Source organism: Limanda limanda, chromosome 11 (genome assembly GCF_963576545.1).
Source record: "Limanda limanda chromosome 11, fLimLim1.1, whole genome shotgun sequence".
Classification (NCBI taxonomy): domain Eukaryota; kingdom Metazoa; phylum Chordata; class Actinopteri; order Pleuronectiformes; family Pleuronectidae; genus Limanda; species Limanda limanda.
In genome coordinates this window covers 21249255-21273201 of record NC_083646.1, presented here as the reverse complement: position 1 = coordinate 21273201, position 23947 = coordinate 21249255, and the positions used below count along the sequence as shown (strand labels likewise).

Here is a 23947-nt window from a genome sequence, read left to right as displayed (position 1 = left end):
ATGATAGCAGAATTTCTTACCATAACCACGTTTGCCATGGAAGATAGTCTCATGGCAAAGACAAAAGATTTAAAAATGTTAACAAAATGAAACAAAATATATGCCAAATATATTCATTTTATACTTTCTAATAAATAGATTAAATAGATAACCTTTTTTGGCAATTTGTGGAAACTCTCTATAATGACAGTGCTATTTCATATGCAGTAAGATAAGGTTTGGTTTCTTTGCATTTATTCACATAGGCCCAATGGCGACAACGAGATAAGAAACGTGAGGAATTCTGCTGTCACCATGGATCCAAGCTAGACTTTAACCACCATCTCAAATGACCTCAAGTGAAACTCCGAAACTTTTTTTTCTGTTGTAATCTAACATGATCTAAAACTTCCCAAAACTACTGAATTGTGTTTTTCTTTCTGACACTCCCGAGGGAATGGGAACATGATTGGAGCGCTGGTAGTAATATAGAGTTGGACCATGAACACTTGCACTGCAAATGTTTGCTCTGGTGCATGACCCACGTCTTCAACAGCCACATCCACTAACCCGCACCTCCCCCAATCACTTCCACTGTCCATTTCCACTCTGCAAACTGTCATCCTACCTTTACTGCAGCTATCCTAATTTAGCTCACACATACAGGAGCTTTTCTAGATCAGTGCAGCAACACAACACAAGACTGGAGCTTCCCGGCAAACATCGTGACACTGTATAGTTGCTGATACAATCACCTGCACCATTGGAGAAATACTGCAGGGCAACTGTACATAAAAATAACTATAAATGGAAAAAAATGAAATGACTCCTTGAGTACATGTGCCTGGGGGATCTGCAATTGAAATCTAATCTCATTGGTCATGTTCAACAACACATTGTAGGACACTATACAAAATATGAGTACATTCAATTGATGCTGTGGCTGAAGCTTATATTATTTCTGATGCAGCCAATCATATCTAAAGTGCTTCAGAAATTTTCCACAGGGTCTGTTTTTTTTATGAAGCTACAACTGTATACACGTGGATTTTACTACATAAGTACCTGCTGTGAAGCAAATAACTCTTTGACTTTATATAGCATAGTTTGTATTATATATGTAACACTATAAAGCTATGTGTAATTATTAAACTTTTTATGTCACATTTTTGTACGATGAAGGATTAACTTTGCATTAACAGTAAAATTGGCAATAATGGTTATTTATATATCATCAGTCTAATGGGAGATAGATGCTAGCATTATAGCATAAAAGTTGTTAGCCTGAAGCTAATATAAATAACATGACAATGACTGTCACACTGTTAATATATGTAGTTTCATCACCATAATTGTTGTAAAAGCAGACATTTAACAGAGAATAGTTATGAAAGGAACAGAGCGAAATTATGCCACAAATTACATAGAGAATAAACCGTATATTATTGCTGGAAGAAGATTCACATTTGAGATTTTTATTTTGTATTTCTGCAGTTATTAATTATCTGATACTGAGACAGTTTCTTTCAACATTTGATTGTGTTGATTAAACAATGTTTTAACGGGACGACACTCGCAACACTCACACATGGTAATACACAGGTATGAATGCACATTATAAAAATAAAACATAAACACACGTTCACACTGCCGAAAGCCTGGAGATCTGTTTTGAAAGCACAATAATAGGTGTAAAGGCCTTGGTAGCCAGGGTTAATAAAGATACTTAATCACATTTCTATTTACCTGCTGAAATGTGTCCGTGACCCGCAGTCATTCTGCCTCCCACACAACATTCAATCACATGAACAGGCAAACATGATGAGTAGCTTTCAACTTATGGACATTTTTCATCAAATGATTAAAGTTAGAATCAGTAATTAATAAAAGAAATTATTTACTGGAAAACTTTTACTGAGGCTCATTTAGTACTCAATTAAGATGGTGCACATTTTTACAAAACCGATACTGTACTCCGAGATTGGATAAAGTTGAATGGAAGGTTTATCATCATCAACAAATCCCTTGAAATCCTAACAGGTAAAAAGTAAAGTTGTTGTACTTGTTTAACTGTATTATATTTAAAAAGTCCAGTGTGTAAGATTCAGGTAAGAGGCATCTATAGGCAGAAATTGAAAATATAATAATCCACTATATGTCCAGAAATCCTGGACCTTTAAAATCTTAGTTTAGATGAAAAAAGGTAAAACAATAACAATTTGTTTTCATTGAGTCTGTGCTAAAAGAAGAATTTAGAGTACTACCAGCAGTCATACATAATGGGCAAAACAAATATTAGGGGAAGAAGCTAAATGAAAGATGAGTAAACGTCAAGAGAGAAAACTTATTTCAATATGAAAATCGTATACGCATGATTTATTTAACCTGTACACAGACAATCACATTGAACCCTCCTGATTTTCATATGATTGAAGTAGCATGTTTCATACTGTACTTGTAATATACACTTGGTATTAAGAGGAACACTGTTGGTGTACCTGGGCAATAAGGAACATGATGCAACCCTGTCAGCCTCGTTGTCTGAGGTATGTTCGATGCAGGCAGGAGTCTGCACCGTGTATCGTGGGCAACAAAACTGCTTGGGGTACATTAGTTGTTGCTCTGTATTATTGTCAGGGGTGATGTACTTCTGGCATTAAGGCTGCATGGTGCTCAAGAGGTATATAATGTGCTCTTTACATGCTTATTGCCTGGGGTACATTACATGTTACATTATGGAGGCAAACAGTGGTTGCCTTATTGCCTCTTGGACATACATTGCTGTGCCGTCAATTCACTAAACACCACAGGTAGAAAACACTGACATCAATTTTCATGTGTACGTCCACTGTTGGCATCGGTGGTTCAAATTAATGCTGCATCCATGTGCTCCTTGGATGATCCAGTGTTCTGAGTTGGGAAATCAGTCTTCTGTTGGTGGTGTGTTAATGTGCTTTTATTAAGTCAGACTATGGAAATGACACAGACAATACAAAATGTATTTGATTGCACAGAGCCTTTTGACTGTAATTAAACTTATTAGAAGGCTTACAACTAATAAAAAATAAAATAAACTATATCTCTCTGGAGACAAAATCTAATGATTACTAGCTAGTACCAGTTTACAAATGTTAGGTTGGCAATAAAAAGGAATCTATTTATTACCCAAAGGTTGCTGACATTAACTCCCATCAACTGTATTTTTATGGTGGCTATATGACATCTCAAATTCAAGAAGTTGTATAAAGGGATCGCAACAACTTCCTCAAATGTTGTTTCAACTTGAGAGGCCGCACGTGAATTTGTACATTCCAAAACACATGTTTCTAATAATTCATGAATGCACAATCCTTTTTTTGTTACTGAGAAGATATATTAGCATTATTCATGTGTGCATCAAACAATTTTTGTTTCTGTTTTGTTCAACTATGACATTCACAATTTCCCCAACCTTAAAAGGGATTTCAACTGTTAAACTAACACTGTATTGTTTGCGTCCACCCAGTTCTCATAGAGCATATATAAGATAAGACAGACAGCGTGAGGTCCAAACTAGCACCGCTCCACCTCCCACACAACGTTATTCATCTATTCAGGACCAGCTAAATAAATAGACACCATGAATACCAGCAGACACCACGCAGCAGAGATCAGGGTTTTAATTTCTTTTTTTGGATTCAGACTCAAGGCTTCTCCATTTAATTTGCAACATACCACTTGCACAGTTGTGGTGACATTGGGATGCTTGCACTCTATTTTATGCACAAATACCACTCCTGTTCTGTGTTCTGCACTCTGCCTTGTGGAGCACGTTCATTGACACACTTGTCACTTGTTTGCTTGGGTCTGCACAGTTATTTCCTCAGAATTAAGACAAAATAGAATCACTTGATTGCTACAACACAGGGTTCGACTACTATTGGAGTCTGAAGGCCATTTTAAAGTAGCCCTTGGCAAGTATGGGCTGATTCGCTAACCTCTTTGTTGACTGAAAACACTTGTGAAAAAGCATTTAGGCGATCGTTGAGGAGCACAGCTCTCTACTGAAACCCAGATTAATTAAATTCTTTGAAGTGGGTTATCAGCAGTTTAAAAGGAAGTTTAATTTCTGGGTGAGTGGGGCTCTAGTCTCTGATGGCGGCCGGGGAAAGTCTACAATCACTTTGATGTGCTCCATAACTAAACCTGCTCACAGTTCAAAGATGTTCAATGATGCACTACAGCTCCTGTCTCCCCAGCAGCCCAGTCTGAAGAAAAAGCCGTACGTGGCTGCCAGTGATAACCACAACTGGCTAACACACCAGGGCTGCTAGTTTGTTACACTGACTGAAATCTGCATTATGGACAGTCTGCCAGCCTTCAAAGTTCTAGATTGTTGCTCTTCCACCTACACGCCACTGTGAGTAGAAAAATCAAATCAAGATATGAGCAGCGTTTAACCAGAGGAAACATGTAAACCCAGAGACAACTACTGTTCCCACTTATACATTTGGCCTTTCAACAATAGAAGCTCAAAATGTCTCGACAAAAATTACTGAATAATCTTCAAATGCTTGCTTCTAATTTTCAAAGAAAGATCAAATATGGTAGCTCTGAAAGCAAATATCAAATATGCCACCTCTTCTTTTCAGTCAAGATTAACAGCATTTATCTAGAGTATGAAAATTATCTGCTACCATAATGAGCTGGCAATGAGGCAGTAGAAGAAGGCAGTGATCAGTGATGTGTATCGATTCATCTCACAGATAATTTCATTGTTTTATCTGAATTGTTAATTAAATGGACACCAGCCAAGTCATTTGTAAAGTTGTGTAAGAGGAAACAAGGTTGACATTGACTAACAATTTTTAAATGTATCAAATAAAAAGGTTTTCGAAATATTAGTATTTGCTTGTGATAAGGTTAGATAAGACAGAGTTGATGGTTTGGGGGATATTAACCATGGTGAAAGTACAGATACGCATCCAACAAACTAATGACTTTAGTTTTTAAATTGCAAACCTGAAGTGGACCTTAATCTTGTGAATTGTCCAGTGTGAGCATAATTCCAAGGATACTGGGTTGCATTTAATTTCTTGGCCAATTCCAATTCCACCTATAATCCAATGCCACTCCAAACACTTTTAGCCACTTACAGTGTGCCAGCTAAGAAATAATTGTTTTCATGCTGTCAATGCAAAACTACAAAGCGTCAGAAAGTGAGTCCTAATCAACCCACTTGTTTCTGTTGCCAGGGGTTGTGAATATAAGAAGAAAGCGAGGCAGCCACAGCTTGGTACAATGATAAAGATATTAGCAAACATTGTAAACGTGCAACTCTCAAGCCTAAGTCATAGATAGAAATGCGACTACAAACGATGAATGCATTCCGTAAAAACAATCATATATTTTAAAAGTCTAATGTGCAAAGTGTATCAATCTTTTGTAGAACAGAACTGTATTTTCCCCAGTTCTCGTAAAGCAGGAACATTGATCATATCATATAAAATATTTCAAAAAGGCCAATACCTGAAAACCAATATAAGGATCTAACCCTAAAAAATGTAATTAGAGATTCTGTAATGTGTAGCCTGTGGATCTCACAGCCCAGTGCTCATTTGCATCAGGCTTATTGGTGTAAAAGAACCCTATATTTTTTCTTTTATTGCGCGAATCAACCATATATTTTGTTTTATTGCTGCCAGCTTCCCATATAATTGAATATCACCAACTTTTTTTGCAATATGGGGGTTGTTTTTTCACCATTATGCTGCAAGTGTCAAGTTGAAAAATGTGGTGCTAAGCATCTTTTTGTTGTGTTTCACATGCTTGACAGTGCACATCCTGCAATTTGCATTTTATAATTACTTCTTTTCTGTTACATTAGAAAGGAGCAAAAGTAGCATCTAGTCTTCATATAGTGAGCTATATGCCCTCTGATACATTCAAGGTACTGTTAATAGTATTTTGGAACGTTAAAGAGATGTTAACACTGTACGTATGTGTTTTTGAGATTACTGCTTTTACTAAACAGGTTGAAATACATGAAGCACTGTCAGAAAAACAAATACACTTGTTAATCATTTTAATCAAAGTATGAATAAACATTTAATAACTTTACAAACCATAGAGCTCTGTAGGCTGGTCATTTTGATTTATCTAACAAGAATATGAAACATCTGTCCCTCATTTTCTGTCTTTCTTATATGTTCCCTTCACATTATTTCAGTACGTTCCATCATCACTGAATCCTGGCAACTCAGATCCACAGACACATATGAAAAGATATCACTTCTGTTTCTGTGTACCAAGTACAGAAGCAGCTCTGGGAACTTAGTCTAACTTAGTACAAAAGTAAACATTTTCCAACATCTCAAAGGCTGTGTAGTCAGAAGTGTAGGTGTATAAAAAAACAAAACTGCCATGTTCTTTAGTGACTAACCAAATTACAGGAGGTGGCCCTCTGCAAAACATGAACTTGCTTGAAAAAAAAAAACAGGTATGGAACTCCAGGAAATTTAAATCCAGGGTCAGTGAAGTAGGGATGAAGTAGTATTTGTCCATAGAATTTTTTAAAGAAATGATTCCTGACTGTCTGCTCAGGCCCAGATGAAACTTAGGTGCAGCGCTACTCCTGTTGCCATGACTGTGATGTATAATTGTAATCACATTAAATACCACAGCACTGTAGGGTACAGGCATTAAAGGGTGCACCCCCCCCAAAAAAAACATGCACGCTTGTTAACCCAACAAACGGATGATTTGTCAATGGACAAATGAGCACATTTTTGTTATAAAATTAATAGCAATTGTGTTTACATTTAGATTTTATAACTTGTAAGTTTTCACTCTTGAGGGATCTTTGTTTATATTTGTGTTGTGATCCTGTTTTTGTGCCTAGTAATAATGTAATTTTAATAATGGTCGGACCTGATTGTATAAAATGTATTAAATACTTTTCAGCGATAAGATGTCAAACAAAAGGATTTCTCAAATATCTGCATGAGTAAAGTTGTCACTGAGTGTCGGACACATAGAGATATGAATCTCTGCCTCAAAAGAGACAGCGTGTTAAATATAACTTAGAATAGGAAAATTACTCACACTAATTTCCAGTTAAATCTTTCAGAAAACTGATTTTGGACTGAATCACACGCCTCATCGCCTTTCAGCTCAACATTTCTCTGTCACCCCCATTCTAGTCTGTTAGATTTCCATGATTACCATGGTTGTCCCCTTCCTCCCTCTCCTCTGCCTCCTGCTCCTTTCTCTCCTCTTCTGTCCCTTGCCTCCGTCCCACAGCTCCTCCCCCGCTTCCTTCTCCCCCTCCTTCTCCTCCCGCTCCTCCTCCTCCTGCTGCTTTTCCCTCTCTTCCTGCCTGCTGCTGAGGCTGCTGCAGACTTACCTGGCTCTCGGGGTGCAGGGACCGCCAGCTGTTTGTGAGGAAACCATCTCATCAGCATGAACACACACACACACAAACACACACAAACACACACATACATGCACGCATGCATGCATATGGATGCCCACTTAGAGATGTCCGTGCTCAAAGGGAAAGTCTGATGATTCAGGTGGTTGGACTCAGTTACATGGCAGATTGGAGGGTTTTTTTTACTTTTTACTTTTTCCTTGTGAGGAATAAACTTTGGCGAAAGAGCTTCACCTCAGTAGCGCCAGTAACAACAAGGCAGAGGACAGCAGGCCAATTCAATACATTCAAGCCCACATTCCCAGGCAGATTGCATTGTAACACACAACATCATCCTCGTGACAGTCTTGACACAAGATAAAAAAGTTGCCACCATGGCAGCTTTGGTAAAGTCTCAATCTGTTACTCAACTGCACTTCCTGGATCGTATTTCAATCTACCTGGAACCACTAGGCGCTTTTCCATGTTGGAATACTTCTGTTATGTTATGCTTCTCCCTCAAAACTGTGACCCCTGATAATTTCCTTCAGTACACAGTCATTCCATTTGGGTAAGAAATGCACCTCAGAAAATTCCAGCATGGTCCTGTCTGGTGTCACCAGCAGTTACCTTGCAGGAGGTATTTTGGAGAGTACACCTTTAACTTTGAATCCCACCAAATGTGAGTTTGACATGTCTGCGGTCCCATACTGGGGAAGCAGGTGGGGGTAGAGCAGGTAGGCTTTCTACTGGCCAGAATTGAATATGTGTGAATATGCGGTTATTATCTAGGCTTCTATAAGAACTTTGAAGTGTAGTAGCTCCTCTAACACTTTTTGTTGCTGGGCTCTTTGTCTCATCCACTGACTGTCAGGGAGCATTTGACTCTGGATTCTGATGCACGTGCAAATGGAGCGAGTGGGGGTTATGACCCTGGTCATCAGTCGATCGTTGTCATGTCCATGTAGCATCTCCAAAAATATATTGATACCCTTGCATATAGCAAAGATGCAACACAAGCTGATGTACCACACGTGATACCGAAGCAGAGTACAGTTGTCACACTGGAGAGAAAGTGTAGGTTCCTTTGAAACACATGATGTATAATACTTGATACCAAATTAAAGAATAAGCTCCAAATTAGCATGAACATATCTATATCCCTGCATTTTTTTGGTCTATGGAAGTTAGTGAGGGTTACATGTAACTCCAATCTGCCATGGGTCTGTGGGGTCTATGGGTTAAAAAAAGAAGCATGTCAGTTCACACCTTGCACCACATGGTTTCTCTAAAGGCCACAGTCACACAGCAGGTAAATCTGATAATGCTGTTTATTTCCAAGCGCACATTTTTTTTCAGGATATTTTCATAAAATCTCACTTTTCCGATGTATTCCTTACGACTGTGTTGTATCCAGAACACCGACTTGTTTGTGGATGAGCACATGCCACAAGGACTTTGCACCAATGCACATAATTCATACTGATCTTTTCAATTCAGTCATCCCTAATGCTTTTTTTTATCTTTGTTGAAATCCTTTTTAAAATAAAATAAACACATAATTAGACAGCAGCCCTCAGGTGGTTCTCTCGGATTCTCTCATGATGGAGGAGACAATTTACAAAAGCTGAAAGAATAGCGAGTTAAACTGAAGCTTGGGAATCACCAAAAAATATGTACACCTTTATTACACATGGATTTCATTCAGCAAATGTTCACCTTAATTTTGCTTCCACCGCTTGGTTGTGGTTGAATACATTTCATTCATAATGTACGACAACGTTAACAGTGCGTGTCATAACAGAGGAACACATATACAGTTAAACAATGGAAACCGGTTAAAGTGATCAAAGATATACTAATCAACCATTTGTATGGATCAAGAAAGCTTGGGAGGGAATCATTCCTGTATAAATGCAAAACCTAATTTGGTTAAAGTTATCAGGTTGTCCACTTGCAGTGATAATTTTGGGTCTTTTGGTTGTTGTTTTTTCAACTCTGTCAGTAATTTACTGCTCCTCTCTGTGTCTCTATCATTTGAGTTGGGCACTTCCAACCGAATCGAGCCCATCCGAGTGCAGAGACAAGCTGAATTAATCAATGAAAGAAAATGTTACTAATTGGAGAAAAGTATCGATTATTACGTGATGATCAGTGTTGATATTGTGGCGTCATTTCAAACAAATCAATGGTTCAACTGAAGCAGGTCAGAGAAGTCAGCTCAGTGTGTGTCTCTCTCTGTGTGTGTGAGTGTCTGTCAGTCTTCGAGAGAGAGAGAGAAAGAAAAGTGAGTGTGTGTGCGTGCAGGCATGCAATATGATACCGGTTACCTTTCCCTCAAGTTCTGGGACTGTCATACAGAAGCAACACAATTTGGACAAGCCTGATCACTGTAAGCAGTTGCCACTGTATTCCTTTGGCATTTTTGGACCAAAACGTGGACTTGTTGAATTTCTTGCTCGCAAGCATCTGGACATGTGCATAGACATGGTTATTCAACAGGAGATCGACAATCAGAACACAGGTCGTTCACCAAGCAAAATGAAAGCTGTGCTGCACCAAAGTTGGACAGCAGCCCAGGGGATCCACCACTAAAACAAAAACTCAAAGCAGCTAATCATTTACTGCCCGCAGAGCCCACAGACACACAGTCGACTGAGGATTATGTGCGCAGCCTTGCCCCTTACCATCTGCATCACAGCCTCACAGCTGCTCCTCCTCCATTCAAGCTGAACGCAGCCCATTATTTCACTCTCACAGGTGTGGAACTTTTATCTGTTGGACTTTGAAGAGTAGACCAACAGTGTTCCCTTTAAACTGAACCCATTCCAGATTAATTGGTACTTTCTAAACATCTACATATATAATCTTCTGATTGCATTGGGAATCCATATAGAATGAGACTAAACCGATGATGTTCCCTTGGGAATGTCTTCATGACATGCAGTTTTATTAACCATCCTTCATTCATACAGTCAGACCGGTGTAAATAATTACATGGGCTGAATGCTGTTTTTTCCTTTTGATGTCTGCACTCAGTGTTAGATTTACAACCTCACCATTCTGCTCAAAGTGAGCAGGCCCTTCCTCACGTTGACATGCGCCGATACAGCTGCAGCTGATTGTTGAGCGTCATAAAAACTCTGTAATCCAATGACCCCAAGCAGCCGCCATCAATCCAGCATGCCACCAGCAGGCAGCTGTGATGGCAGTGTGTCCCCTGTGGGTGAGCAGAGTGGGCCCAATGTTCCCCACAGCCTGGAGCTATACGGTTGTTACTGGTGAAAACACTGCCCTGCCATTTAATTTTATAGGGAGCGGCATCAGTAGCTTTTGGAAAAAAGTCTGTTTCAGTGGGTAAGACAATCACTAGCTACACTTTGAGAAAAATGTGATCTATATATATATACAGTATATGTAAATATCATCGCTTGTGATCAGACACCAATCTGTACATCGCCTGTACTGATTACAGCTATAGAGGCCAACTCAAAGCCAATTTTACAGGTCACCATCAAGTGTTACATATACCTAGAAGATGCTCTGTCCCCACTGCTGTTCTGCATAGTGGCTACGAATTCAGATTGCAAAGATCAGCCTCCTCCTCTACATGGATTACATCAAGCTGTATGCAAGGAGTGAGCGAGACTCACTGATCCACACCACCAGACTCTACAGAATCATTCGGAATCGACAAATGTCATTCGGACTACACAAGTGTAGGCGGCTGGTATCAAAGAGAGTCCATGCATGAATTGATTAGTCAATGAAAATCCAGGAGTACATCAGGAAGATGGCCCCAAACGACAGCAGAAACACATTGATGATTAGGAGGAAGACGAAGAGGAACCATCATGGAAGGACAAGCCCCTGCACCGCATGAATCATCAACAAATAGAGGAAGTGGCTGATATCAAGAGATCCTACCAATGGCTGGAAAATCGTGGTCTGACAGACAGCACAGAGGCACTAATCATGGCAGCACAAGAACAGGCCGTAAGCAGAAGATCCATAAAGGCCAGGATCTACCACAGCAAACAAGACCCAAGGTGCAGGCTGTGCAAAGATGCCCCTGCGACAGCCCAGCACTATAGTAGCAGGGTGAAAGATGCAGGCTGAGAGGCATAACCAAGTGGCTGGGATAGTGTAAAGGAACATATGTGCCGAGTATAGATTAGATGTACCCAAGTCCCCATGGGACAAACCACTGAAGGTGGTTGCGAACAATAGAGCTTAGATCCTGTGGGACTTCAGATTCCTGACTGACAAGCACCTGCTGGATAATCAACCAGACAGACTGGTGGTGAACGAAGACCAGAAAACGGCATTAGTGATAGATGTGGCAAAACCTGCTGAGGGAAAAGGGACCTGAGAAGATTGAGAAGTACCAAGGGCTCAAAGAACAGTTAGAACAGATGCGGAATGTGAAATGCGATGTGATCCCTGTGATAGTGGGAGCATTATGGGCTGTGACCCCCCCCCCCCCCTCCCCAAACTGGGAGAGAGGCTCGAGCAGATCCCAGCTACAACATCTGAAGCCTCTGTCCAGAAGAGTGCACTCCTAGGAACAGCTAAGATACTGCGCAGGACATCTAAGCTGCCAGAGGACATACATGATGAAGACATACCTAATTTTTTTTATTGTTTATATATAGTTGTTGACATTTCAATTGTTTGCTGTGTTTGCTGCACAAACAGCAATCATCCATCCATCCATCCATCCATCCATCCATTAAATCCACTGCTCATCCTCTGAGGGTTGCAGGAGGAACAGATCTAATCCCTGCTGACAAGAGGTGGGGCAAACAGGTCACCAGCCTATCACAGGGCTCACATATAGAGATACAGAACTATTTATGCTCACATCCACACATATATCTAGAGTCACCAGTCAACCTCCATGTTTAATATGATACATATTTGTGCACTGTTATTAGCTCAGACAAGCTTAGCAACAAATGTGATAGTACTGATACAATGGCCCCTGATTCAAAGCAGTGGCACTTTTACTCTTAAAGCCCCTCCAACCATTACATTAACAATGAATCGACTTATGTGTTCAACATACTGATGATTAACACAGAAAAATTCGATTTTATGACGAACAAACTTGTAAAACGTACAGAATTCAGCTGTTGTCAGTGAAAAAGATGTGACGAACCCACTACCAGCCCAGCACCAAACAGCAGAACTATAGTTTAGTACCTAAAGAGCCTGTAAGTTCAGGAGTTGGTGGAAACCTAACTGGAGCTAAAAGGAGGTTATGTATTGGTTTTTATATTTTCAAAATGGACATAAAAACAACTATACAAAATGTCTTGTTCGTTTTTGTAAAATTGGATTGTAATCTGTAATCTGAATAATTTAAAAATCAAACATTGAAAGTACTGCTCCTCGTCATAAACAAATAGACCAAACCACAGAAGGTTGAGTTTCACATCATCTTTTTTTCCCTTCTGAAACATTTCACAACATTTGCATTTTGCATATTCAGCATTTGTACATTAGCGTGGGAGTAAAATCATTAATACCATTATCAAGCAACCTACTGTGGCACATGTAGATGAAAACGTTTTGACCTTAAGTCCCAGAATTGACGTTGATGACCGTAGTAAATTTACTTTTGATTTGCGCGGACTGCACTGGACATAGACCATCTCATGTTGCACATTTATGGAGCTGAAGTGACGCAGACAGTTTGGTGACTGCTTTTTCTTGAACCTTCCATCTGGACTCATTATTGTCTGCCCCCACCCCAACACAGATTAAAAAAAGTTTCTTGATTCTTGTCATCATATTTTGTCATGTAATCCTGACAATGTAAACATATTGTAATTACACTTTTTTTTAAATTGTGATGTCTAATTCATATTTTTTTTAATTTTAACTACATAATAGTAGTTTAGTTTAGTTTATATGAAGTTAGGAGAGGATATGACCAAGCTATTGTAGATGCAGCTAGACAGGATTCCAGTGTGAGGAGACACAAGGTGCAGCAATAAGTGATACGTTGTATGGGCCTTTAAAACGCAGCGTGCTCACTAAGATCGTGGCCAAACATGAAGAGATACCTGCCCGGTTCGTGTTTGTGCATAGATTTTGTTCTTCACAGGCGTGGGTATTTGAGTTTGAACTAGTGTCTTCTGATTGGCTGTTAATGTGCATCACACAGTGCACAGTTGCTCCTTCTCATCATTCATTCAAGTCCTAACTCACTGACGATCCACGCCATTTCCTCTGACCATCACACCAGGTAAGAGCTTGTTGCCTGAGCCCCTGGCTGTTTTTGTTTGTACTATTCCTCCATGTTATATTAAGTAATGATACAAACAAGCAAATATAGTTGAGGTCACCTGTTTTTATTTAAAGACCCCCCGTCCCCCATTACAATTTTGCTTTTAACCCTGCTTTTTATATCATACAAGACACAAGTGGAATAAGCAGTAAACATCCCTAGCTGAGTATTTCCACCTAGGTATTCTGGTGCACCAATAACTGTCTCTCAATGAATCAGATGCATAACCTGTCGTGGACTATACTCCAATGAGATCATTTCATATTGTGATAATACTTTTTAATAATGGTATGTTTGTGACATGTACACCGTATAATTATGAATGATTGATTAAACTATATAATATTTAGTTTGTGTCTCTAATCTTGGCTAATGATTGTCTCTCTATATATTTTGTGGAGATATCTTAACAAATTTGTTTTTGGCCAAATAGTTGTGTTGACGTTGACCCTGACTTCAGTTTGATCGGCTACAAAAGTTAATCATCTCGCAAGTAATACTTCTACCCAGTTCTGAGAAAATCTGTCCCTGCTTTGTTTAGTTATTTTGTCCACACACACAGACAAGGGGAAACTTTGTTTGAGCAGCTTTCCTGGGGTTCATGTACTAATTGCAACAAGCCTGGGGCTTTACTTAGCTTATCGCTGTAAGCCCTATCAGAAGAGATGCTAGGTGTAGCTAATTACTGGAATTTTGCAGGTTAAGTCAGACCAGAAGTGGTGATCTTAACCAAGGTTTATCTAATGTTAGCAACACATTATGAACTTTAACATTGTCAAGGCAATTCTGATCCATTTTTAATGTCATACACAACTTTATAAGCTAGGTAACCCTAGCGATACATTGGTGGATCCTGAAACTGTCCATGAAACTGTTCTCAAAGCCGCACAGATTAAAGTGGTGAGGACCACAGCAGCAGGGCTCAGTGCAGCAATGTCCTACTGTGAGACTGTAGCGGCATGCTATCACAGCTCGGCAAAGCACGGCTAACACAGACCTGAACTGGGCTACTGAGCGAATACTACAACATGTTCAGCTAATATTTAAAAGTCCAGTGTATGAGATTCAGGTGAAAGGGATTTATGGACAGTAATTGACCGTGAGATAATCCTAGTGATTTTTTTAACTTGTGTGTTCAATCTACATTGTACGAATAGTTGTTTTCTTTACACTAGAGTGGATCCCTTTATATTAAGATCGGGAGTTAGTCCTCTCTGCAGAGGCCCGCCAGGTTTTTAACAGTAGCCCAAACCAGACAAACTAAACACATTTTGAATTTGTTTGACAACTGAAGGCTTCCACAGGATCTCTTTCATGTTTGGAAGGGAAGGGTGAGTTTAGGGGTATTCAATTGCAACACACAAGGTCACCACTAGATGTCACTAAATTCTACACTCTGAACCTTTAATTAAAAGCTATTTAAACGGTAATTTGCATAGAAAAACATCTTCTAATGAATCTTCTGCTCTGTTAGGCTTGTGAGGGTTTTGTGTATTCACCAGCTCTCTGAAGTACAGTGCCAAGATACAAACAAGTTCAATAATCCACCCACTGTGTTTTATTTTTCCACTCATAGTGTGAGTGAAAATGTCGAAACATTGACAGCAGCGGGTTGTGATTCACTTTATCTTGATATACAAAAAGATGTGCAGGGTGTCAGATGATTTAGAATCTAGAAGTGGAGGCCTGTATTGCCAGGTGTAATATGCCGAGGTTTTTGTAAGTCATGGAGTCGTACATTCATCTTTGGAGTAATAATTTAACAACTGAAATACATAACAATTTACAACTAATATACATATACATACAATTATATTTCCCTTGACATATTGAAGTATCCCAGCTTTGTGACTGAAACTGTAGCTTTAACACATATATAATGTAGGGCGGAAAAAGCATTGCCAACAATACATTCTTGGATGTTGCAGTTATAAGATCCCTACCAACATTAACAAGGACAGACAAAGATTTTCCAGAAGCTGCAAACTCTTCCAAGAATAATTAAATTCTAATATTGAAACAATGAACACCGTGTATCCTAAAAAAATTCACATACTTTTAGAGATGTTCTGCAAATTACACAATACAACGCAAAAAAAAAACTTTTCCAACACCACTACACAGTAGCCAACTTCAATTACTTCAAAAGTCAAAAAGCATAGAACGTTTCTGATATTTGCGTATCTGATATTTGCTGCACGATTGGTAGATTTGTTCTGAGTATTACTGTCAATTTGATTGTGTTGTCTGTATTTTAACCACAAAAAGTTTTTTTGATTATCAAAATGATTTCTTAATTTCCTTTTCTTTTCTTGAGCTGCACTTAGCAAATATCTATCACCAATCATATAAATCTCTTGGTTAAGCTTAAATAAATACTGTCTCTTGAAAGAGTCAATGGACACGATGTGTTTTATCTTTCAAACTCGTAATTAAAACCATTACCCGAAATATATATGAGATCCTTGTCAGTAAAGGGGTTTCTCTTTTAATGGGTCCTACAGCATTTGGATACATTTAATAATCAAATTTGCATTTATTATATATTCATGTAATTCTTCTCCATTCAGGCTTGATATAGTGATACTGTTTGGCATGGTGTCCAGATGTTCAGCTACATGATAATCACAGTGTGTGGATAAACTGCACTGGGGAATATTTAAATGAAATACTGGGGAAATCCAGCTGTGGAAATCCAGCTGTCTGATCAATTAAAGTTACAAAGTGGGCCTGGAACACACACAACCCACTGGAGGTTTAGCTTATTTTCCCAATGTGATCCATCCCATTATGCATGGAGATTTGTCAGCAGTGTACTCGCCACTAGAATTTGAGAGAATTGAAACAGGGTCCTTTTGGATCTCGCAAACCAGTTTAACAACCATTTCTATTCTAAAGGGTTTCCTGAAGAGCACCAAGTCAATAACAACTGCGAAGCGAGAAATTCAGGGAGAACAGATCGGTCAAAAAAATATTTTTAACATAGAAAGACCATTGTTCATTTCCTGTTCTAATTTGGCAGTTAATGTTGATCCTTCCATAAATGTAACCTATTGGCTGTTACTGTAACCACGGCAACAAAGCTCCTATAACCTTAATGGAGTTACCACAAAATCTTACCGATTTTCTTTGGTCATATTATCAAACAGAATTATTTTACTGCTGATACGGGCCTCAGATCACTTATATGTGTAATTTCATGGGCAAACAAAATATCCTGTAATCGAATTTGAAGATCTGTTTTTGGTTGTCTTTTCTTCCGTCCTGTTTGCCTTTGGTTGAACCTTTAGGACGTCTCATCTATGTTCATGATCTTTGCTTAATAGTTTATTCTAGTATTTTTTCAAGTGTTTTTTAAGGTGCTTTCATTTATAACTATAGACGAATGAGTCATGGTGTTTGCAGCATTGTTGCTGCAAATTTCATTTCATGTTAATTCACAGTCATTTCAGATGAACCTACCTTTGCTTATAGTGGCATATTATAGTGGCACACTGAATTGAGATAAAATTGCTGGATCCAAAGCATGAAATATCACCGTTATGGTCCAAGCCCTGAAAAGAAAATTACTAGTTGGTCTTCTGCTTATTGAGGTGTAATTTTATATTTTACTGTGGAAATGTTTATGTGTGTATACCCTTGACTTGGTGACACATGGAAATGCAGCATTTCAAACGATAACACTGCCAAAACATTGGCAATTGCTTTGTTACAATCACACAACTTTCAGTTAGGAAAGAGGAAGAGCAACAGTAAAACTACAATAACAAGTATTTAATAATAGATACAGTGTAATTGAATGGAACATTTTCCAAAAGCAAAATAGAGAGGAAGGTTGTTGGCCCCCAGGTTTGTGCATCAACTCTTAAGCTGTTTAAATATGCAAAGTCGCACTAATTCAAGGTGAACTTGGCATCGGGGGTCTTGGTTCAATCCCAGGTCACTTGGCCCATTTGAATACAGCTGGCATCATTGGTTGGTGTGAGGCCAGTGGGGGATCACACTATTAGTAAACAAAAAGCCTTGTAAAGTGGAGTGCTGCCATGACACACAGGCAATGGGAGAATTATCTCTACTGTATGTAATAGAATAGCCCAGTATCATTAGGAATTACATTGGCATTGGATCATTCTGTACCTAATAATTTAATTTGCCTTCATTGTCAAAGGACCTGTGTTATTATTTTCTTTTTTATAACGTTGTCGATAGTGTTACTTTAACCTTATATTTACCATGACCACAGTCTTTCCTAACCTGAGCCTAGTTTAGTTGCCTGGTGCAAATAGTCTAGAAATAGGGAATGTTGAAAAGGACAGCATCTGACATTCAAATAAAACAATGGATCCATCAACACAGATTTATATCGAACAGTACTTCGAGAATATATGTGGGAAATGTAAAATACACAATGCAACAAACATAAAAAGCCTTGCATGCGCAGCAACTACTATAAATGCACAACTTTTGTATTCAGACACTAAGATAAGTCATTCTATGCCTTTACATTACTACAAACTGCTACACAGCCTATGGACCTGCACCTCCCTCCACCCTTCTTCATTCTCTGTTCCCATCAAGCATTTCCTCCATTCCCAGCCTGCTACACTGCATATTTCCCCATTTTCCCCTGTGGCAGCTCTGCACCTAGATGGTGGGTGGGATTGGGGGAGGCTACAAAACGAGGCAGCCTACAATGAGAGCAGGCTTGATCTTTTGCCCATAACATTTGGACAGGGGTAGCAGTCTGAAACCTATTCTCTTCTCCTTTTTTTCCTATTTCCCTCTGCAGAGGTCCTTCTGCAGTGCTGTGGTGGACGAGCTGCGGGTTTCCCTCAAGTGCCAGCGCCGGCTCAAACACAAGCCCCAGCCACCTGTCATGGTGAAAACGGAGGAGGTCATCAACATGCACACTTTCAACGACCGCAGACTGCCAGGGAAAGAGACCATGGCCTAAAATCTCAATCACTTTCTCACCCTCGCTCTTGCAGTGAGGAGTTGTGCAGAGACACTGGGGAAAAGGGAAGGGGTAAATGGTAAGGGGGGACAACGGGTTGCATTGGCTGATAGTGGGGTTATTTCAAAGGTATAGCAGAGGTGCTTGGTTGTATATTGGGGAAATCTCATTCTTGTTTCTTTAAAAATTAGCTAGGGATAAGAGATTCAACAATATTTCCTGTGGAAATAACTTGAACCTGGGTAAATTTTCAGTGAGTTACCTCATTACTCTTAGCACCTTGGCAAGGCGGCAAAGGTTTTTAAAAACCCAGGAGTTGAAGAGGTAGTCTGGGAATAAATTTAAATTGGAACAGAAGTGGTCGATGAACAAAATAAAGAGAAAAAGAAATTGGGCCTATCATCCTCTGCTGCTGCTCAGTCAGTCTTTCACCGCACACTTCAAAAGAGGCTGGTTGAGCAGCCTCAAGAGCATCTCAGTAACGACGGGTGAGCAAACTAACGAGGGGAGTGGAGGGAAACGTCTGTACAGGATTTCTTTTGTTTTATTTTTTTCAAGAGTTGCGAAGAGACTGACCACAGCAGTTATTGACTAAATGAAACCCAAAGCTCCGAAAAACGATGACGACCTCGGCAGCCCCCAAAATGTACAGAAAGGCATTGCTTGGACGAATATGATATTGATTGACATCAGAAATGGATAAACTGTATATCATCCATCCGGCAATAAGTGATATCATTTCTTTGTGTTTCAGAGTACTAACACTTTGTCTTTAATGTTGGGGGGCGGGTGGGGGTGGGATTTTAAGATTTAAGATTATATGGTAAAATACAAGCAGAAAATGCAGGAGTAGGGCAATGTAGTGACCTGTCGATGTCCATGTATCAGCCAGTAGTCGTATGAGGAGGATTCTGTGGAAGTATACACACCCTTAATATCAACGAGGAGGAACCTTGGAATGTCTAAATTCACAGCAATCACACAACACACAAACTCTATTTATTCTAAGTATTTATTGTTTAATTTATGATAGTCATTATTTATATCTCTATGGACTGGATTTTCACTACTGCAGTAAATACACCTCAACTCTGTATCAAGTGTCCAGTTTCATTTTGTACTCCTGTGGCTTAATTTTCTTTTTTTGGCAGCAAAGCCCCACATTTACTTGCGCAAATGCAATTTCTATGAAAAAAAAAAATGTGTTTTTGTACGAAGAGAATCAAATTTTGTAATGATTTTTATCAACACAAAATGCTCCATGAAGAGTGCCATCCATGGCAGATGGGGGGGGGGGTACTCCACACCAGTATTTCAGGAGGCTTTCTTAGACACTAGACAAAGCTGACACACACCTTAACACACACACACACACACACCCATGAGTGCAGCTTGCACCCATTCTCCATGGAGCAGATTCACAGCAATTATTACTGTTCTCCGGGAGACCGACAGGACATTCTGGTTGAAGCATCAGTGACAATGGAGAGGAAGAGAAAAAAAGAAAAAAAACTATTTTTTATCATGTAAAGGAATCATATTTAAAGAAAGATATTTTTACTTCACATGAAAGAAGAGTATTGATAATACTGGTAAGAGCAACTATACAGTGTACACACACAGGAAGGGAAGGAGGCTGCTGATGATGCTTATCATTCTACACCCCTGATTACTGATAGACTGCTAGAGTCCAGTGCTGATCAACCGTGTGTAAATGGTTTTAAAAGGAAAAAGATGTATTTAAAAAAAATCTTAAGAACACTTAACTAATTTTGAACTTGTGAAAACAAAATAGAGTGCACACAGTTTACCCTTTGAAGTTGATGCACAAGTTTAAAGAAAATAATAAAAAAAATGTTCATAATGTTTCGTCATGTGTGTCTTTATTGAATGAAACCTAAGAATGAGAATGATTTAAAGTCCTCTGTTGTAGGAAGGTATTGGAAGAATGTAATTATAATGTTCTTCTTGAGATGCTAAATTATTGATGGCATGGAATCTGGGCTGTATTTGAATAAACCTACCATTCCCAATATTTTTAACATGTTAATCAGATATTTATATAAGATAAGTTCTAATGAGGCAAAGAAACTGAAAACACCTATTGGCTGACCAGCCCTTTGACAGACAACTCTTCCAATGCTTTTGACAATAAAGGTCCAAGAATTGTTACTTCCACCAAAGAGGGTTAAGTTTTGGTCTGTGTTTGTTTGTCTGTTGGAAGGATGAAGAATGTGTAAGGAAAGAACTCATTACCTTTAGTGTCAATCTGATTTAGGGTGTGGATCCTGAAACCTTAATTTCAGAGAGAATAATTAATGGATACTGATAAAAAAAAAAAATCGGAAATCTGGCATATTAAGTGGACTGGTTTCTATGAGTGTGCACAATTTAGTGCAGAACCAAATAAAAATGTGGATCTAGTCAATTTAAATGCTGTTTAATAAGGGGACTGTTTTTATACTGGGCCTGATGAGTAATATCCATCATTGTTTGATTTCCATTTAGTATGTTTGACTATTTACAGCCTAAGTATTGGTCTATTACTAAATTATCTAGATTATTGAGTTACTAATGATTGGGATGGTTGTATCAACCCCATCTTTTCTAGCTCATACTTGAACGGGGTCTATTAAGGGCAGTTTGGTACAGTCTTATGTTTTGTCATTTTCTTGAATCAGTCAAATCACTCAAACTCTTATTCCATACCTCTACACCTGTAGAATCACGTCACAACACACTAGTTTAAATTACAACCACAGCACTGTCACACAAAAATTCAAATCCATTCCATCATCTAATCTAGCGTTGAAGCATCTCGTCAGAACCGTGAACTGGTTACATTGATGGTGATTTGCTCATAAATTCAGCTCACTCAGCAGGATCTGAACCACTTTACAAGGTCACCATGTAACCAATCCCTGATCCATGTCAGGGACTCTGGTCAAAGCTAGCCATGACTCAGCATAATGGTAGCCAATCAGATTAAAGCATCCATCCTCTTTGCCCGAGGTGGCACAGATCTGAGGAGAGGATGCTGTGCCAGATGCAGCCAAAGATTACATCAAACACGTACTGAGTTGTCTCTTCCAGTGGTCTTCTAAGGATCCTGCCGTTATCTGCCGGACCTCAGAGTCTGCCTGTTGACTTTTGTCTGTGGCAGCAGATTGACCTGGTGCGCAAGCTCCAACTGAGTCTCCGTGCTCGCAGACCTCTACTTAAAAGTTGGTGAGAGAGTAGGGCCGCGCCATCAGTCACAAAGAAAAACAAGAGCTGTGGAAAATTAAATATAGGGGAAAAAAGAGACCAAATGTGAAAAATAGTGGAGTACTGATGGCAGACTGACTGTCACTATATTTGTCTTGTTGTCTACAACTCAAACAATTTGCTACTTCATCTCACATTCCCTTTAGACCTCTGCACCAAGTGTGTGGTACCTAACCTTACCTCGGCTTATTCAACTCATACATTTTTAAAGGTTGCTCACAAATACACAGGGCTCAATTTAAAATATCTAAGCTTATGGTCTTAAGCTTAGTGACTGACACATGTAAAGCTTCCTTGGGTCTCCTGAAAGGCACTGTATCAATTCAATGTATTATTATTATTAGGTCTATAAGGTCGCTGTGCATGGTTCTAAAAGGTTTGTACTTTGTCTCCTAAGTGAGGATTGGTGTGTTTAGAGTTCATGCAATAAACCACGCAAAGTGTCATCTCCTATTCCCTTAAAGAGCCAGGTGCACTTACACCTTTGTGGATCAGGTTGTATTTACCAGGTTGGAAGAAAGAACAATTGTCTGAGATTTGCATAAGCAGCCCACCTGCGTCTGCAGGTGGGCTGCCAATGTAAGTTGTGTGTCTGCCAATGTAAGTGCATACTACTACCATGATAATGAGTTTTTAACAAAAAGATAATAGCGTCCCACTGACTCAGGAGCAGTTTTTTATAGCAATGCAACAACAATGCACCTGTCCACAGCACATTTCAAGACCAACACACCTGTGGGTACATACTGTATATGGACGTTAGTGCATATCAAACAATGTTGGAAAACTACCACTGCTTTCATTGTGCATAGCTCCACGTTGCATTTGTGCAAGGAACCATCGTTACTATGATGGATTATGTCAATCATCCCTGTGGTGTGGTCAAGATGTATCTTCTACAATATTTATTCTTGTCTGAAGCTGTGTGTTCTGTAGCTAATATTAGAGAGATCACTCTATTTCTTCACCATTATAATGCAATGGTTTTTTTGCAGTTTTTCTTGGGTCTATTTTTTTCACGCCTGTGTCTATTTGTTTATTTCCTGGCACCAAATTAACTGTTTGCACCAATGAGGGAGGAGAGGCAATACGGCTTAGACTGTGTTTATGCTGATTAGGAGACGCAGTTCAATTTTGGCACAACATTTTACTTTTTAAAAGCAGCTCATACCACATCTTTTTTGTGGCTTAATTTGAAAGAGGCACAGACAGAGAGGCGCACCCATCCAAACACTCCCTCAGCCTTTTCATTCTACTACTAGTTTTTATCAGATTGATATATAAATACCGCTACATCCTGAAACCTACAAAGATTACCAAAAACGTCATCCACATGAGTGTCCTCCTGCTGCTGCACCTGTTTGACACCAGGAGCCGTGGTCAACAAACTGCAAAACAATTTCTTGACAGCTACTGGACACCCCCACCGATTGGCTCCTCTCCAATTGTCCCCCGAAGAGGACACACTCAGCCCCCGACTGGTTCATACATTTCAAAACGTCCATGATGTGCTAAAAAAGGCTCAGCTTGAAATGATAATAAGGATTCTAGTGGTAGACAGCAGCCTTTTCTGCTCGCACCCCCCTCTGCCTGCCCAGAGGTGGCAACAACAGGAAGATAGCAGACACAGTTTCTAATGCTCAACCCATGAAAATAAATCAAATGTGGTCTTTGACTTTGCCTGTGACACTAGAGATCAGCTGCACACACACACACACACACGTGAATTGCCCTTCCTTATTGAATAGATCATTACATCGCAGCCTGTGTTTTTTTGTCTCTTTCCTGTGCATTTGTGTATGTGTCGGCCTCTCCATTATCATACTGACGTTTCCACACGTAGGTGCACTCAGATAGGATTTTGATCTTTGGAGTCTCAGCTGGGTCGCAGGATGTGGACGGTGGTGGGGTTGTGGATGAGGACAGATAACCAACTCACATGCCAGATCCCATTAATTGGCTAATTATCATGGCCGGTGTGGAGTGGCTCTGATGTGGACACCAGAGGCAGAGACTGTGTCCTTAGCAGCAGCAGCAGCAGCAGGCGGTCAGTTGCTTTCAT

The 23947-nt window shown here is 39.4% G+C and overlaps 1 protein-coding gene across 2 annotated transcripts in view; it reads left to right on the top strand.

Annotated features, from left to right (window-relative positions):
• The window catches only part of grik2 (glutamate receptor, ionotropic, kainate 2), a 218367-nt gene extending 199666 nt beyond the window's left edge, over positions 1-18701 (top strand). Inside the window, exons 16-17 of one of the 2 annotated variants that reach the window (XM_061080963.1) lie at positions 246-273; positions 18454-18701. In XM_061080963.1, the coding sequence (XP_060936946.1) occupies positions 246-273; positions 18454-18701 (276 nt within the window). The remainder of the gene's footprint in view (positions 1-245; positions 274-18453) is intronic. The other variant, XM_061080964.1, reaches the window with a different exon arrangement.
• The last annotated feature ends 5246 nt before the right edge of the window (positions 18702-23947 follow it).